This window comes from Sinocyclocheilus anshuiensis, unplaced genomic scaffold (assembly GCF_001515605.1).
Source record: "Sinocyclocheilus anshuiensis isolate Anshui unplaced genomic scaffold, SAMN03320099.WGS_v1.1 scaffold1866, whole genome shotgun sequence".
Taxonomy (NCBI): Eukaryota; Metazoa; Chordata; class Actinopteri; order Cypriniformes; family Cyprinidae; genus Sinocyclocheilus; species Sinocyclocheilus anshuiensis.
The window spans coordinates 93839-108063 of record NW_015547732.1 but is presented as its reverse complement, the minus strand read 5'-3'; the positions used below and the strand labels follow the sequence as shown (position 1 = coordinate 108063).

The 14225-nt window shown below is 36.4% G+C and overlaps 2 protein-coding genes across 2 annotated transcripts in view; one reads left to right on the top strand and one right to left on the bottom strand.

The window, feature by feature from the left end:
• Positions 1 to 10220, bottom strand: part of mgat2 (alpha-1,6-mannosyl-glycoprotein 2-beta-N-acetylglucosaminyltransferase) — a 14319-nt gene extending 4099 nt beyond the window's left edge. The window contains exons 1-2 of the mRNA XM_016507250.1: positions 10070 to 10220; positions 6069 to 7479 (exon numbers count right to left, since the gene is read on the bottom strand). Coding sequence (XP_016362736.1) covers positions 6069 to 7271 — 1203 coding nt within the window. The 5' untranslated portion in view covers positions 7272 to 7479; positions 10070 to 10220. The remainder of the gene's footprint in view (positions 1 to 6068; positions 7480 to 10069) is intronic.
• A 2142-nt stretch (positions 10221 to 12362) lies between these two features.
• rps29 (ribosomal protein S29) lies at positions 12363 to 13930 on the top strand. The gene is made up of 3 exons (XM_016507249.1): positions 12363 to 12466; positions 13631 to 13730; positions 13836 to 13930. Exons 1-3 carry the CDS (start codon positions 12405 to 12407, stop codon positions 13842 to 13844), a joined length of 171 nt encoding a protein of 56 aa, XP_016362735.1. The 5' UTR covers positions 12363 to 12404; the 3' UTR covers positions 13845 to 13930.
• Positions 13931 to 14225: the final 295 nt, after the last annotated feature.

Below are 14225 nucleotides of genomic sequence, written 5' to 3'. Positions count from 1 at the left end.
TGTGGATTATTGTGATGTTTTTATCAGCTGTTTGGACTCTCAATCTGACGGCACCCATTCACTTGCAGTGAGACAGTGATGCAATTTCTCTAAATCTGATGAAGAAACAAACTCATCTACATCTCGGATGGCCTGAGGATGAGCACATTTTCAACAAATTGTTAGGGTTCCCTACAGTCCATCAATGCCAAAGACTGATGCTTTTTGTCATATGCTTCAGTTCACAGCATTAAACAGAGTATCACTGGTTGAAAATCACTTTTTAGTGTGCGTTTGTGTTATACTAGAGTTTTGAGGCGAGGCTGCACTCGACTGTGAACATTGTGGTCATGATGCCAAGTTTTGTTCTTGCCAAATGAACATCTGATCACTGATCAACCAGGTGAAAACAGTTAGGAAAAGCAATTATTTTATTGCTAGTGCTGATGTTTTGTAAGAAGTTGACAGTCAACTTGTAGTCTCTTCCGCTCACCGAGGCTGCATTTATTTGATCAAAAATACAGTAAAAATTGTGAAATAGTTTTGTAATGTAAAATATCTGTTTTCTATGTGAATATCTGTTAAACTGTAATTTATTTCTGTGATGCGCAGCTGTATTTTCAGCATCATTCCTCCAGTCTTCAGTGTCACATGATCTTCAGAAATCATTCTAATATGCTGATTTGCTGCTCAAGAAACATTTCTGATTATTATCAGTGTTGAAAACATTAATATTTTTGTGGAAACTGATACATTTTATTTTTCAGGATTCACAGATGAACAGAAAGTTCAAAAGAACAGCATTTATTTGAAATAGAAATCTTTTGTAACATTATAAATGTCTTTACTGTCACTTTTAATCAATTTAATGCGTCCTTGTCCTCATAATTTTTCTCTTTAGGGCTTGTTGTCGTCCCAAAACCTGGCCAACTCTCCCAGTGGGACGATCGTATAGCTGGACCTTCAGACGCATTATATCTTTACTGTTCACACTGAAGCCTGTCAAGATCATATTTCACTCTAAAATCAACAAAGAACATATATTTTGCATAAACATAATGAAGCCATTAAATTCTACGCATTATTTTCATGACAGTTAAACACGTTTTCAGCCTAACTCTCCTCATTACTGTGATGCAATATATTGTGGAGTACAACCCGAAAGTACCATGAGTTTAATTAAAAGCACAATAATTGGATGGTTTTCACTACTGTGGTCGAATTGTTTTGCACTGATTGTTCATACTGGGTTTTTCTCAGAATTGCATTGGAAGAAAAATGCGTTTAAATAAGCATTTATTTTAATATTGTTTCAAATGAAACGGGTTATTGTACAATGTGTAAATATTGTAAATTACAGATTTATGATGGATTGAAATAATTACACAAAATAGAAAACAGTTGTATTTCTAATGCAGAGGAATTTATAAAATGATCTTAAATAAGCCTGTGTTTGGCTCGTGTTTCATCATCAGATGGTTGCTTATATGTGATATGTTTGTTTTTGTGAGTATGGTTTGAAAATAATTACTAATTTAACCTGAAAATTCATCCTTTGTCTAATCTGGTGTTAAAAAGACTGCTTGTAAATGTCTCAAAACTTGGATCCAACCCTTGCTTTCTTTTAATCAGCACAGGTTTTGTAGTAGTTGATTGAAGGTCTCAGTGATTATTGTCAAAGTTGTCCACAAATAATGCTTTTTTCACTCAAAAACAGGTGCGTGAGCTCAGATCAGGTCCAAAAAGAAATGCAAAACCTGTGCTGATTGACTAAAAACAAGCTGATTCAAAGATCGAATCCAAGATTTGGTGATAATACAGCATGACGAGAGATTAATAAGCAGTTTCTGTAGGCTGGTCATGTTTGACCCGTAACAAGGTGAGAAAAAAAATCCCCCCCGAAATACAAAAATGATCAGTTTTTTGGGAAGCTGTTTTTTTCCCTGTGCTGAGCAAAGTCAGTAAGTTTAACTCCAATGCGAAACATTAACAGCATTTTCAGGAAAAAGAAAACCCTCTCCGGGTCAAAAACGACCCGGACACATCATTAATGCATACATGCATTTAAAAGTTTTGATTTAAATTAGATTGTGCAATTTCAAAATCTGAAGCAAAAACAGAACGGTCTGACTTTAACTTTGTGAAATGATGCTACATAAAACATCTTTAATATGCATTATACAGAGTCAAGATGAAAAGAAAATACCATCTAAACTTCAGTTCCCCTCAGAAATACTTTCATATAAACTCTCACCTCCAATTATATCGCGATTAGCATCTCAACCGACTTGAATCATCACATTTTTATTTATTTCTAAAGGGACAATCTACATAAATCAACATTCATGAATGTAAACGTACCCAAATTAGCCCAAAGGTTTTCATTGGTAGTCCCTTTGCCAGATGGCCTAAAAACGAGAGGAAATAAAATAAAATAAAAACAAAATAGAAATACAATAACAACAAAATACAACCAAAAATTATAAACAACTCTCTAAAATACAATTTAACAATGCATTATACAAAATGACAATATATTAAAAAAAATATATATTATGGGTAAAAAAAAAAAACTAAATATATTGTAGAAACTTACTTTTCTGTAAAGTTTCTTTGCAATGATTTGTATCGTGAAAAGCGCTGTACAAATAAACTTGAATTGAATTTAAAAAATAAAATTATTAATAGTAATAATGGCTAAAGCAACAATAATGTTGATTACGAAGAAGCCATTTTTTTAAATTATACTTAAATGATTTAAACGATATGCATTCTCTAATTGATAGAACGTTACTCTGTTTTCAATAGAATTAAATTGAATTAAAAAAATGTTATCGATTTTTTTGATTTTTTTTGTAAAAAGCTGAAGATAAATCAACTCTTGCATTATTCAAATCTACAGCTTTTTGAGTTTCTGTTAAACCACACACATGCTTTACACTCTGTCTGAGTTTGCGATCTTCATTCCTGCGAACAGCCTTTCATCTGATGTGCCAGACTCTTTTTTTCCTCCAGACGTTGGTTCTTATAATTGGGAAATTAACACAGAGAGACAGGTCGGTCTTGGCATGAACACAAGAAATACTTTCAGGACTGATGGACATAGTTTGGTGCACATTTATGTTTTGTACAATTCAAGACCAACCTCATAATTATATGTTTTGAACATTTAGTTCCAGTAAAAATGCACTGCACATTTTTTTCCCCCATTCATCTCTGCAGCACAAACTCTGTTCAGTACTGATGGTTGCATTCACATCATCATATCTGGCCCCGCCTGTCATTTGCATTCTGATTAATTACTGATTATACTAATTGGCATTGAACTATTCTCTCCATTAGCATTATATGGCAGCAGTGGATGTGCATGGTGACACCAGAGTAATTCGTCTTGTTATGAGTCTTAAAAGGTCAGACCATAATATCAGCTCAACATTTGTAATTGGAAAAATTGCAGGGTATTTATATCAGATCTGTTGGTTATTCACTTCCAGTATATTTAAGCCTCATGTTCTGGTCATTTTGACCCAGAGAGGATTTTCTTTTTCTTGAAAATGTCTAAAACTTACTGACATTGCTCATACAGGGTATAACAACTTCCCAAAGTTGTTACATTTGTTACATTTTATTTGATCTATTAGAATCCCCCCCCCCCAACTTGTTACACTTGTGGTGTTCCGTGTCAAAGATGACTACAAAGAGTTGCTTATGCATTTCTAGTTACGTTAGATTATCACCGAATCTTGATTCAATCTTTTATCAACTTGTTTTCTCTCATTTAGCACAGGTTTTGTATTTCTTTTTTGGAACTGGTTGATCGTAGGTCTCACTGAACTCAGTTTTTGAGTTAAATTTAGCCAAAATTATCCACAAATAATGCTTTTTCATTCAATAACTGAGGTGCATGAGCTCAAATCAATAAACCCTACAAACTAGATCCAAAAAAAAAATACAAAACCAGTGCTAATTGAAAGAAAACAAGCTGATACAATTATTAAATACAGTATTTAGTGATAATATCGCAATTTTTAAAAGGCCAGTCATTTTTGACCAGAAAACCCAAATTAGGTAAAGGATTTTTAGCAGGTGTAAATTTAGTCACAGGTGTTTCTCCTGAAATCCCAATAAGTCAACAGTTGTCATAAATTGAGAGTATTGGGAGTATTATAGAGTATTGACCAATAAAATCAATGATGATTTGATCTTGAGAGAATCTGATGAGGTTTGAGATCTCTGACTTAGTATTCACACATTTTCTGACTAGTTTCACCCGACTAGTCGCTTTTCAGTTAAACATCAGTGATACTTATCCTAGTTGTTGGTGCAGTTCTCCGTCCCGCTGCATTTTATCACCATTGCTAACACACAAGCATTTAATGACTGATAGGATGCATTTCAGTGGAGTTCTTTGAGTTAGAAGCTAAAAAGATTCTGGTAAGAGCCCAAGTATGCGCTTGAGACTTCAAATCACGTGCTGATCGGACATATTCACCAGAGGGACGATAAAACAGGTGAAAATCACAATGAAGGAGGAACCCAGACCAGAAGATCACAGAGACGCGAGGATGCAGGACACTTTTCCACATGCAACTGCATAGCAATGCACTAAAAACACTTTATCAACCACTCTAACATTGTGGCTATAGGTTTTGCATTGTCAACCACCACTGAAGTACACTGAAGTATCTTTAACTAATGGAAAACATCCCAAATACAACATTTTACCAGTCTGTGAGTGTCACTATGAATTAGACATTCAGGGGTGCATTTCCCAAAAGCATCGTTAGCTAACTATGGTCATTATTTCCATTGAACTCTATTGGTAACAACAGATATTTCCCTCTAAAAGTGCTTGAAATCCTCTTGTGGAAGCCTATAATCAGGATCAGAAGGAACCTATTGACTGCTATTGCATCTTCTGCGGAACAGATTCAAACATGGTAAGAGTGTTAAATGGAGCTATTCAAATTATTAAATTAAGTCAAAATATTTAATACAAAACATGCAAAAGGGGGAAGGTGTAAGACACCATTTCACCTTTTAGTTAAAGGGATAAGTACACAAAAGAAGATATTTTGAAGAATGTTTCAGCTGTTTTTGTCTGCTCAGTTACAGCCAATGGGGTCCAAAACAACCGGCACCCATTGACTTTCACTGTATGAACAAAAATCACAAAGGCACTTTTAAAAGCATCTTTCATCTTCCACTGAAGAAAGAAACGTTTTTGGACAGTGGTGCATGGATGCAAAACATAATTCTTTGTCACCTTTGTCACACACAGTGTTATTTTAGTATCGATATACTATTTTGAATTAGATTTTATTTTATTTACATTTTTTACATTTTTTTACATTTTGTTGTGTTTTGCCATTTTTTAAATTATTATTATTTTAAATATATCTATATAGTTTTTTTGTCAAGTTTAAGTTTATTTAGTTTCAGTTTTTTTTAGAACTTCAAATTAAACTAAAATAAGAAGTGTTGCCCACACACACACACACACACACACACACACACACACACACACACACACACACATATATATGTAATTTCAGTTAATGCTTTTTTGTTTATGGTTTTAGTTTATGCTAACAACCCTGATTACATTCACTATACTAACTATAGTTCTCCTAAAATGTCACAAACTAGCTCCAAAGGCTTTATTTACCAACACTTTGTTAGATCTGTGAAGATTGAGGCCAGAGATCCGAAAGCTTGTGTAAATGGGACAAAGCGTCTATAAGGGGATAATGAGGAGTGCGAGATAGTCAATGCAATTTTAATGTCTTGCAAAAGCTTCAAAACCATTCTAATACTGCAATACGTTCAATATGAAGCACAACCTTACACCTGGAAAACGGTCAGTCACATTCAAGCAAATAGAAAATAGTTAATCTGCATATCAAAAATAGCCCGTCGTTTTAGCATAACCGTAAACAGAAGGTGGAATTATGATCAAAAGTACACTTGTCTATATGCATAATACATATTTTGACGTGCGGAGCCACTCCTTTGGCTCCGGAAGCTGGGAGTCTCTTTGTAATGAGTAGGTGTTTGGGGAATAGCTGGTTCCCGCTGCTCTGGAGAATGTTCTCGATCTTCGTCTTCTGGCTGGATGGCATGCAAGCCGACTTCTTGTGGTGCATTCCGCAGTCTCCGGCGTGGAAGACGCGAGGCGCCTCGCTGACCATGACCTTCAGGAACGTGGGCAAACAGGTCACGGTGAGGTGCTGCAACGACCAATCCCAGTTATAGTCATCATAGGTGCAGAAGGCATCGGTGCATCTGAGGAGTTTCTGGTAGGTATCTCTGTTCAGCGCCATTCCCATGTTATGCTCGGTGGACTTCCATGCTTTCACCTCCACTTTGTTGGCTTTGCTGGAGTAGCTGACGTGTCCGTAGCTTCCTAGAGACAAGATGTCGCAGTCGGGACACTGCTCTTTCTTGAGGGACACCATGAGTTTGAGAAGGTGGTAGAAGTCGGGGGCGAGGTAGTGGTCCTCTTCGATGAGCAATAAGAGTCCTTGGTGCTCTTTCAAGACTCGGACTCGATCCCAAACGAAGTGCAGCTTCCACCACCAATGGTGTTTGGTCTGCGAGAACTTGGCTTCCCGATAGTGTCCGAAGGAGTCTGGGTACTCTGCGTTTAAGCAGCCTAGGGTTAAGGCATCTTTCTTGGGAATGTCTCGAGGGCAATCTCTGGGGTCGTTCCCGGGGAACTCTTGAGGATAGAGCTGGATGCTGAAGGGGAAGAATATCTGAAGGACCAAGCAGAAGTCGACGGATGTGACTATCCGGTTGATTTCCGGCGACCAGAAGTCGTGGCTGAATACCAGCAAGACGTTCTCGATTCCTTTCGCTTTCCTCAAGCTGTCCACCAACAGGCGTAGGTATTCGGGACGGTTGTGAACTTGGATGACGACGACTAGGTCGTCCTTCTGGCGCACAGAACTAAACTTCTCCTCATTTCTTAGTGTCTGGTCGAAGTTGAGTTGAAAGATGATTCCTCTGTACACCAGAGTTGCGTTGTCCGCTCCAGATTTGGCAACTGCCTGTAGTTGTACTTGTAGTTTTTCCGGAAGAGTTTCGTTGATAGTTTTCCGGGTTACTGGGATCGTGACATGTATTTGTTCTTGACCACCAACGCTACTCCGTTTACCCGTTTCCGCCTCTTTGGGAAACACTGTGGCGCTCGCCTTCTTCGGTTTCCCGCTATTCCAGACGGCGAATCCGCAGATGACCACCACTACAGTCAGTATTACCACCTTTCGCTTGTAAATTCGGAATCTCATGATAGGCAGTCGCCTCGCGGGATGGTCGGAGACACGATTCGGGAGACAAGGACGGCAGGTTTGCGATGCAAAAAAGGTCTGCGCCAGCAGATTGGGAACAAAACGTTATCATAGAAAATGCAGCTTATTCTTGGTCCTCTAATTCTGGAATGTAATCGAATGACGGTGTTTCCCATAAGGCATTTTTCTTAGAGTCGCCTTTTAAAACCTGAGGAAAATAAGTTGATAGAATGATTTTAATTAGCATGGTCTGCGTTTTTTTTGTAAACTACATTTTAGAAATTCAATTTAATTCAGAAATTCCTTAAAATAGAAATTCCATTGTAAACAATGGGATATTAGTGACTGCACCCAAAAAATATTTAGGCCTAAATTTAAGATTTATGCATTTAAATTGCATATAAAATTTCCATATATTTTGGATTTCACAATTTTAACAAACAAATAAACTTAATGTGATGCATATTTGTCAATCATGTCAATCATGAAACAGGTCAGATTTATCCAGTTTTGCATCTATTTGATTGTATTTAAATAATTTTATTTTTAAAATGCATTTATTCAAATTGCTTAGAATCAGCATAAATTTGTTCACTGTAAAAACTATGACATGTATGCAGTTAAAATGTATGAACATTGTTGAAATATGGTTAGCTGTGGAACAAGCAACATTCAGTTTTTTTTATTATATTCAGATTTGTTGATGATAATATATACAATACTATATAATATATACAAACCTGGTTATTGTGTATTTAAAACACATAGTTACAGAAATCTGACCTGTTTCATTTATGTATGACTGACAAATATGCATCGCATTAAGTTTATTAGTTTGTTCATGGTAAAACTGTGTAATCCAAATGGATGTAAATTATATATGCATCTTAAGTCTAGGCCTAAATATATATATTTTTTTGAGTCTAAACAATGCATCTAAAAGGAATCCATATCCATATCATTACATAAAATGACAAAGTACAAAAAAAATACAACTCTGCACTTACTCAAAGAAAAGCATTTTGTTCACTTGAAACTTTCAAGAAAGGATTATTTGCTGAAAAGGCAAGTCCTCTTAATGCGGCCTATTGTTAGACCGCTGCTATTTTTACACGCAAAATGCATGGATGATTGTATTTCAAATGCACAACACACTCTGTGATCTATTGCACTGTGCACATTAAATCTTTCTCTACCAAGTGCCCTAAGAAACATGAGATTCATAGTATTAAAACAGTATTAATATAAAAAATGTGGCCCTGGATTCTCCTCAACTCACAGGGGTCCAGACCTAATTACTAGTCTCAGTGGATTTAACCTGAAGAGCCACTAATTAGAAGACTAGAACAGTGACAGTGCAGCACAGATAGTATTGATAATAAAATACAAAAATAATGTTCCCAATACAAAGAAACTGTTCGCAACATTTCGTTAATGTAAAAAGCTTCAACACAATTGTAGCTTCAAATGTTGTGCAATTGGATTTAAAAAAAAAACCTTTACATGATGTACCGCATAATACAAATGTAAAGAGATTCCTAAAAGTGGTATTTTATATCAATACACAGTCTTGTGAATGAAATGAAACAATGCAGGTTAGATTGTTTAAACTATTTTTAACTTGACATACAAATGCAACACTCATGGCGAGAGATGCTGAAAAAACAGCGCGATGCAACACAGTGGCCAGTGATCCAATGCATGCATGCATCTCAGCATGTGTGTAGCTGGTGTGTTCGTTTACATTGTTTACATATTTTAAAATATGCCAAGGAGGCTTTAATTTCAGGATGCTAAGGAGAATTAGAAGCAGCATCTAAAAATTGGCCTCTACTCAATAACTAGATATTTGTAGATGATAAACTGCATGGTGCATGCAATGTACTTCTGAATCCGGTTGTGAAAGTAATCAAATTTAATGGCGAGTACTCTTCTAATAAACTGATTATTTAATATATGTACCTATTTCAATCAGATCATATCAAAAAATAAAAAAATAAAAAAATCATGAAACCATTATTTTGAACATCTCAAATGGGAAAAATCAAACACTCATGCTTTAATGAAAGTGCAATCTAATGGAACGTTGATTTAATGATGCACATCATGAAGCATGCTGCTTCCAACATAACAGTCTTCTGCTTAAATAAATGCATTACTGTACAGATTATCTTAACATCTATTAATACTAAAGTAGTACTGCATTTATATATAACGCACTACTGCAATCTGCAGTGAATCGCCAGTACAAACAACCCCGAATTTCTACAGATTTGTCGTTATCTGTGTGCTTTTAGCAGGTCAATGCATTCGTATTTTTAGGACCAAAGCAGGGCTATGAATAAACCTGCGGGAAATGCATGCATGGACACGCGCATAAACACAATATGGGGGGAAATGCGAACACCACATTTGCATGACCGTCGACTAATGCAACTCTAGAGCTTCATAAACGTGAGAAAGCATGCACAAATATGCACAGGCTAAAGTTTAAAAATAAGGAAGTATGAAGCCAGCACGCAAGCATTCATTGCAGCTGCGTGCTAAAGCGAGCGAGCCAGAAAAAGCATGATTAAAGCCAAAAACATGCCATTGCATTCATCACAAACTGTATATGTATTTTTATATTTATCGTTTTGAATGACAGTTAACCGATGCACGCGTATGCATACCGATGTGTGTATTTTGGTGATGCACTGGTCACTGGTTAGCTTTGATGCTACCGATTCTTAAAGCGAAGAGCTGCCGCATTCGGATCCATACGAAACACCGAATCGCAAAGAGAATCAAAGCCTCACCGCAGATGCAGGCGTGTATGGCGGCTGTCATGTCCACATAAAAGCGCATTTTAATTTAAAGCGCGTGTCATGCTGCTCGATCGGGCTCCGTGCGGAACCAAAGGCTCCCACAATATCATCAGACCTCTGGGGGGCCTCGGCTGTCAGCACACGCGTGATGTCACATTTCCCACACCATTCGCGTTTTTAGGGTTAAAGGCTGAAAAAGTTCAAGTAATGCACGAAACAAAGCTCATTTTGTGATCATAATGATAGCAGACATACCTCTGCAAGATGTCTGTTAAAGATCTGGAAAGCATCTGCTGTGTAGCCTATCCCTGATAGCAAAGTACATCACGGAGACGTCTGTTTGCAAGAGGTATTTTTTAGAGTGTTTGCTCTACGTTTCCTATCAGATGTCAAATAGACGTTTAGAAGATGTCTTTAAGATGTTTATGATGTAAAACTGACATCTATCAGATGTTTGTACACAGCAGATGCTTTCCAGATCTTTAACAGACATCTTGCAGACGTACGTGTGCTATCTGTGTACAAGCATCTGATAGACGTCAGTTTTACATCATAAACATCTTAAAGGCATCTTCTAAATGTCTATTTGACATCTGATAGGAAATGTCCCATAGATTGCAGATGAGCAAACGGTCAAAAAATACGTCTTGCAGACGTCAAATAGACGTCTCCGTGATGTAGGTGTGCTATCAGGGTAGGACGTTTTCTATCAGATGTCAAATAGACGTTTAGAAGATGTTTATGATGTAAAACTGATGTCTATCAGATGTTTGTACGCAGCAGATGCTTTCTAGATCTTTAACAGACATCTTGCAGACGTATGTGTGCTATCTGGGTACAAGCATCTGATAGACGTCTTTAAGATGTCAGTTTTACATCATAAACATCTTAAAGACATCTTCTAAACGTCTAGTTGACATCTGATAGGAAACGTCCGATAGACGTAGTATAGCAGATGAGCAAACACTCAAAAAATAAGTCTTGCAGACGTCAAATAGACGTTATGTACGTGTGCTATCGGGGAGGGTTCCGTCCACTTTGTGACTAATTTGTCTAATTCTTGCACCTTATAACATTTTTATAGCTAAATCTTGTCAGAGGATATGAAATATATTGAATTTTTTGCCAAATCAATTACATTTATAAGAAAACGTGACACCTTTTTGTGCAGTTCGCCATCTCAACCACTAGGTTTGGTTTTGATTGGGTTGTGTTTAAAATTCTAGCTTAAAATAAATATGAAAAATTAGGTTTAGCCTATAGAATGTTATTATAACAGAATGTTATTGGAACATTAGGGGAATGTTCTCTAAACCTAAAGGGAATGACCTATTTCCATACCGCAAAAAAATTTTTTTTTTTTTCTGGCCAAAATATATTAAATATATGCTTATGTTATAAACAGTGAAGCTCAATTTAATATATTTTTGAAATTGAAAATATATAAAGTTTCAATCTTCATACCAAAATGTATTTCAGGGGCAAGAAAATACATTTTCAGTTTTACAGTAAAGCCAAAATTTAGGTTTTATTCATGATTTATTTTTATTAAAATGCGCTATATGTTTATACATGTTATAGACAACAAATAGGCGTTTCTTTAAATGTGACCTATGTGAATGTGTTTTCTTGGATGTATTTTTAAATGCTTAAAATATGCTTTTTAAAAATATAAAAATACATGTTTATAGAAAATATTTTTTTAAACATATTTTAGCAAATATATGTTGGCTATATTTTAAAATAATATATTTTGGGCCATATGGGTTTTCATAAAGAAAACTTTCCTGGCTAATCAGTACCTTATTAAAGATAAAAAAAAGAATAATAACAAAAAACGCTTTGTCTAAATTAACTTAAAAATAAATAAAAGAATAGACAAAGTAAATAAGAAAAAATGTCACCTTCAAAATACATTCAGAAGGGAAACCATAATTTTATTCAGCAATAAAGTGGTTTAAATTGCCTTCTTGTTAAATTATGAGCATAAAGAGACTAAAAAAAACTAAATTTGGGTTTTAATTCAACAACTTTACATTTGTGTAGATGGAAGTGACCAAAAAGTGTTTTAGCATATCATCACTCCCGTCTAACCCTAATAGCGAAACGTATTTTCAGTCATTTATACATAAGAATATTAGTAACTATACATTTAAAATATTTTATTACACATTGTTTTATGTAAGTTATGCACCACTGGACCGCTAAAGGCGCCGTCGTCCGTGCTGACGCAGGAAGCGCCGCGTTCCGTAGAAGAAGAGCGTCTTTTTTTGCGCCTGCGCACAAACCCGACTTCCTTTTCTTCATCCCGTTCGAGAGAGACGAGATGGGCCATCAGCAGCTCTACTGGAGTCACCCGAGAAAATACGGCCAGGGATCCCGATCCTGGTCAGTCCTGCTTCTGTCGCGCGTGTTTAATGTGAAGGGTTTATGAAGGCGAGCGTGTGCGGCGTCGCGTGTCTATTAAATGTGTGTGAATGTGAAGCACGTGGAGAAGAAGCATGGAAACATGGCGGCGGCGCTCAGTCTGCTGTTGTTCTGCGCTCCTGAGAATAGTTTAACTACTACTAGATACAGTCGGACGACTTTTATTAAAGATTTCAACCTTAACAAATGCAGACTAGTGGCTACTACTGACCTCCGTGTGTTTAAAGGGATTTTTCACCATATAACGTTAGCCTAATGGACTTCAATGGGACCAACGGGCTGAAGGTCTAAATTGCAGCTTCAAAGAGCTCTACACGATCCCAGCCGAATAATAAGAGTCTTATCTGACGAAACGATCGCTCATTTTCTTAAAAAAAAATACACATGTATGTACTTTTTAACCGCAAATGCTGGTCTTGCATTAGCTGGACTTCACGCATTACGTAGCGACGTTGGAAATGTCACGCACGTGACGTAGGCGGAAGTACCGTCCCAGTGTTTACAAAGAGTCAGCTGTCTTCGGCAGTCCTTAAGGTACCAGCACAATAACACACTCAGCAAAATATCGTCTAATTATCGTTATCGATAAAATCCCAGAAAATATCGAGATATAATTTTTTGTCAATATCGCACACCCCTAGCGTGAAGTCGACTAGTGCAAGACGTGCGTTTGCGGTTAAAAAGTATATGAATGTTGTTGTTGTTTTTAAGAAACACAAACCTATATGCATTTTTTTCTTCCGTTGATCATAAAATAAGATATTTCGAAGAATATGGATAAACAAACAGTTGCTGGAAGTAATGTAAATGACAGAATTTAGATATTTGGGGCGAACTATTCCGTTAAATTAAAGTATATAATAGTTTTCATCTAATAATCATGACATCTGTGCCAAACATCTTGAATTATAGTTTGAAGTTGAGTTTTAATATTCAGGGTTGATTGTGGATAAAATTGGTTTTCGTTAATGCATTTCAGAGCACAATGCTTATAACAGGTGTTAATTAATTATGAAAGCAGTTTTTTTGGCTGTGTTTTGTCATCTGTCAAAGTCTTAAAGTGCATTTCTTCTCGTTTAATTTGGATTTGCATGCATTTCTAACCTGTTCTCTTGTTTCCTCCAGCCGGGTTTGCTCAAACCGACACGGTCTGATCCGCAAATACGGACTGAACATGTGCCGTCAGTGCTTTAGACAGTATGCTAAAGATATCGGCTTCGTCAAGGCAAGTGTGTTTGAGTTCTGCGTTTCGGTTTACATTTATTTGTAAGTTTAGATGCCGCGCTTACTCGTGCATCATAAAACTAAAATCTCTCACTTTATTTTCCAGCTGGACTAAACGTCCAGGATGTGGAGTCGACGGCGTGCGCCAGCCTGACGTCATGAACATTCAATAAACCTGTTCTTGTTTCTGTTCAGAAGTTGCATTGCGTCTGTCTTCATCTTTTTGTGACACGTTTGAATTCAGTAAACTTGTGGATTATAGATGGTTATGCTTTTTTTTTCTCCCCCCGCTGATTTCATAAGCATTGAGTGGAAAACACTTAAACGTGGATAGTTCATGATGCTCGTCTATAGCTGAACTAACCAATTATATATACAGTTAAAAATTAAACTTGAGATGTAGAAAACATCAGTGTGAAACAAGACGAGTGTAAAGATGTGATTTTTGACCAAAGGTATACAGAGGAAAAATACATCAAATATTAATGAAGTAAAG